The sequence below is a fragment of the Octopus bimaculoides genome, chromosome 7 (genome assembly GCF_001194135.2).
Source record: "Octopus bimaculoides isolate UCB-OBI-ISO-001 chromosome 7, ASM119413v2, whole genome shotgun sequence".
Taxonomy (NCBI): domain Eukaryota; kingdom Metazoa; phylum Mollusca; class Cephalopoda; order Octopoda; family Octopodidae; genus Octopus; species Octopus bimaculoides.
This window is the reverse complement of record NC_068987.1, coordinates 221,873-225,792: the sequence shown is the minus strand read 5'-3', so window position 1 is coordinate 225,792 and position 3,920 is coordinate 221,873. Positions and strand designations below refer to the sequence as shown.

Genomic DNA, 3,920 nt, shown 5'->3' with positions numbered 1-3,920 from the left:
ACATCAGAAATAGGGGGGGGGGGGTAGAGATATAGAGAGCTAGCTATGTGATAAAGGGCAAATATGGTACAGAGCTGGGCAGTAGATGGTGTAGAGCTAATACAAATAGAAACAACTGCAGAAGTATTAAATTGCTAGACAAAGTCAAGAAAGTTACTGAGAGAGTTATAGCTCAATTGATTAGGAATAGAATTAAACTAGATGAGATGCAGTTTCGTTTTGTGTCTGGGAAGAGTACCACAGATGCCATCTTCCCAATGCGACAACTGCATGAAAAGTACTTGACCAAAAGTAAGTCATTGTACTGACCCTTCGTCAACCTGGGAAAAGCTTTCGACAGAGTCCCCCACTGTGTTATATGGTGGTCTCTAAGGAAGGTAGAAGTAGAGGAGTGGCTTTCTAGAGCTGTACAAGCCATGCAGAGAGGTGTTGTCAGTAAGGTGGGAGTCAGCCATGAATACAGTGATAAATTCAGTGTACAGGTAGGGGTTCACCAGGGCTCCACCAAACTTGAAAGTAGTTCTTCGTCTTGCAAAGACTTGGTGACCCTGTCAGTGCAGGTGCCACTTAAAAGCACCCAGTCCACACTGTAAAGTGGTTGGTGTTTGGAAGGGCATCCAGCTGTAAAATCCTTGCCAAAACAGACACAAAAGTCTGGTGCAGTTCTGACCAGTTCCTGTCAAATCGTCCAACCCATTCCAGCATGAAAGGCAGACGTTAAACGATGATGATGATGATGATGAACCATGTAATTATAAATCACACAGCACGGTAGCTTGTCTTTTACTATAGCCTTGACAAAACCTCCTCAGCAGAATTTGGTCGAAGGAATCTGTCGGAAAGCCTGTTAGAGGGACTGTTCTTGTTAACCCTACCACCTCCTCAGGGTGCCTACCATGACCAAGTGCTCACAAGAAGTTTATATTCTTTCTTTTCTCCCACCTGTCACAGAGACCCTAAAACAAAAGTCGTGATCTCATTCCCTTCCTAAATTAAGTCATAAAAAATATGATCTCAAACAAAGACATAACCAGTTTATTAGATTTATGAATCACACAAGTCCACCTTGATCGCAGTTAGCCTGGGGTCATTTTTACAGCTAATTATCATGACCAGGATGCATCATTGTGTTGGCCCTTCTTATCACTAGCCACAAAAACTGTTTCCAGTTTGCTGAACTGGAGCAAACAGCAATTTCTACAGCAGGAACACAAAATAACGGTAGTCACAGTAAAGAGTTCAAGGTTACTAGTGCTTTGGAAGGGGTGGGGGTAGGGTCTAAAAGGAAGGGTCCAGCTCAGCTGAAATCATCAGCTGCTTATGAAAACCCTAGAAATTTCTGTGAGTGGTAGAAATTGAAAAACAATAAATAAAAAAACATGAATAATGACTCACCATAAATAAGCACAACTGACTCTTCAATGGAGTGTTGGTAGTTATACTGGGAGTCGACAAGAGTACGATTGATGAAGGAATTAAAATATGTACTCTGGTACCAACCAACATGGAGATGGTCAATATTGACATGGCGCAGGTTACGGAAGATCTCAATCTGGTAACGAACTGAAAATAATATATTTAGAGTCATTAAAATCTAATAACAACAATGAGAAGACATAGAAGACAGACATGCACCAACTGTAAACAGCAAAAAAAGGTGGGGTGTAATGAGGTTATGCAGAAGATGGTGGTGATTAAGAAACCCTGTTATAATGGGAAGGTGGAATGCGTGGGTACATGAGTGCCCATTATATATACAGTAGCACCTCAGTTGCTGAACAACTCTGATCGCAAATAAACCGTGCTTCATATATATATATATATATATATATATATATATATATATATATCACAGTATTGACCAGATTATCGGATGCAGTTATACATCTCTGATCACAATGCACTTTGCATTGTCTCAGCCTTTGAATGATACCACCCCACTTGCTTGACAAACAGGTGACCATTTCCCTGGCAGGAAAACTATTCTATTGCAGTATTACCCATTTGCAGCTGAGTGAACAGGAGCAACCATGAAATGAAGTATTTTGCTTGAAAACACAATGCACCACTTGGTCCACAAATGAACCAACGATCTAGCAATTGTGAGCACAATAACCTAACCACTAAGTCATGCAACTACACACACACATACATATATACATTATATATATATAGCTACCCTCACAACAATATATTCAACATTTAACAACTAGATTGAGTGGCTGAATTACAGAAACACTCTCTGATATACTTGAAGCTAGACTTAAAAAGTTGGTTCCAAAGATACTATGCAGTGGAACTGAACCCAGCTCTTTGCAATGAGGAAGCTAACTTCTTAACCATCTGAGCAGAATGTTGTCTTCATCTATTATATATATATAATTTTCTTTTGAAAAATATATATCTATTTACACACACACACATATAAAAGTCTTTTTTAGCAAAAGGTGAAAGATTTATTTAACCAGCTGGTAAATTGCTTCCCAACCACACAATTTCAAGTTCAGTCCCACTGCATGGTACTTTGGGTAAATGTCTTCTACTAGAGCCCTATGTCAACCAAAACTTTGTGGTGGTTTTGATAGATAGAACCTGGAAGAAACCTGTTGTGTGTGTGTGGGGAGGGTGTTTGTATCTCAGACAAAAAGTCCTTCCTTTCCAGTCTTTCAAGAGAACGTGTCTAATCTGGAAACAGGCGAAAGTTCTTGCAAGAACTCATTTTCAGCCGAGTAGATTGGAGCATTGTAAACTGACGTGCCTTGCTCAAGGACACAATGTGCTGCCCAATCTAGGAACTGAACACCCTAACCACGAGGCCAAGCGGATCCATACATCTTTTATTTTCTGCTTCCGTCATTAGATTGTGGCCATGCTGTGGCACTGCCTTCAAAGGGTTTAGTCAAACAAATCAACCCTACTACAATTTTTTTTTCACCTAATGCTTATTTTATCAGTTTCTTTTTGCTGAGCCACTAGTTTATGACAAACCAACACTGGTTGTTAATTGATGGATGACAAGCACAATCACAAAGACACACACATACACATATATATGACAGGCTTCTTTCTATTTCCATCTACCAAATCCACTAATAAGGCTTTGATAGAAGACACTTGCCCAAAGTGCCATGAAGTGGGACTGAATCTCGAACCACGTGGTTGGGAAGCAAACTTCTTACTATGCAGCCACATTTGTGCTTATACATATAATGTGTGTATGTGGTCATCATTTAACATCTGCTTTCCATGCTGGCATGGGTTAGATGGTTTGACTGGAACTGGTAAGCCAGAGAACTGTGCTAGGTTCCAGCCTGGTTTGGCATGGTTTCTACAGCTGGATGCTCTCCCAAACACCAACCATAGGTGCAACAGGTGCTCTTTACATGCCTCCAGCATGGGTGCTCTTTACGTACCACTGACACGGGTACCAGATGCACAAGCAGTGTTTGTTTCTGATTCTAGAACATGCTGCAGAACAAATGTATAGCTTTAACACAAAGTATACAACACTTGTAGAGTTACACATGTAATATCTACAGTAACCAACATAGGTTTGCAAGATCATTAGTTTTAAGAGGCCCAGGAAGGGCAGCTTTGTCTAGAACACATACGAAATAGGATTTCTACTTACACTCATCAAGTTCTTCTTCTTCTTGATGTCGTGGATAGGGAAAACAGTTGGTTATTTCCAGTCGGTTATCAACAACCAACCCCAGCAAGACACCCTGCACAAAATCAGCTCCACCAGAACCTTCATCGACACAATGCTTAACTAGCTTAAGCACAACCTAAAAGTAAACACAACAATAAACATTATTTGAATGGAAGGAATCAGAAAACGTTAAGAAATCAAAATCACTGACAAGAAATTATTTACCTTCATGATAAATTTCATTTGCATATATATATATATATATATA

General features: G+C 39.8%; 1 protein-coding gene across 1 annotated transcript in view; it reads right to left on the bottom strand.

Annotated features, from left to right (window-relative positions):
- Positions 1 to 3,920, bottom strand: part of LOC106872242 (eukaryotic translation initiation factor 3 subunit H) — a 10,664-nt gene that overhangs the window by 4,202 nt on the left and 2,542 nt on the right. Inside the window, exons 2-3 of the mRNA XM_014919153.2 lie at positions 3,632 to 3,788; positions 1,396 to 1,563 (exon numbers count right to left, since the gene is read on the bottom strand). Coding sequence (XP_014774639.1) covers positions 1,396 to 1,563; positions 3,632 to 3,788 — 325 coding nt within the window. The remainder of the gene's footprint in view (positions 1 to 1,395; positions 1,564 to 3,631; positions 3,789 to 3,920) is intronic.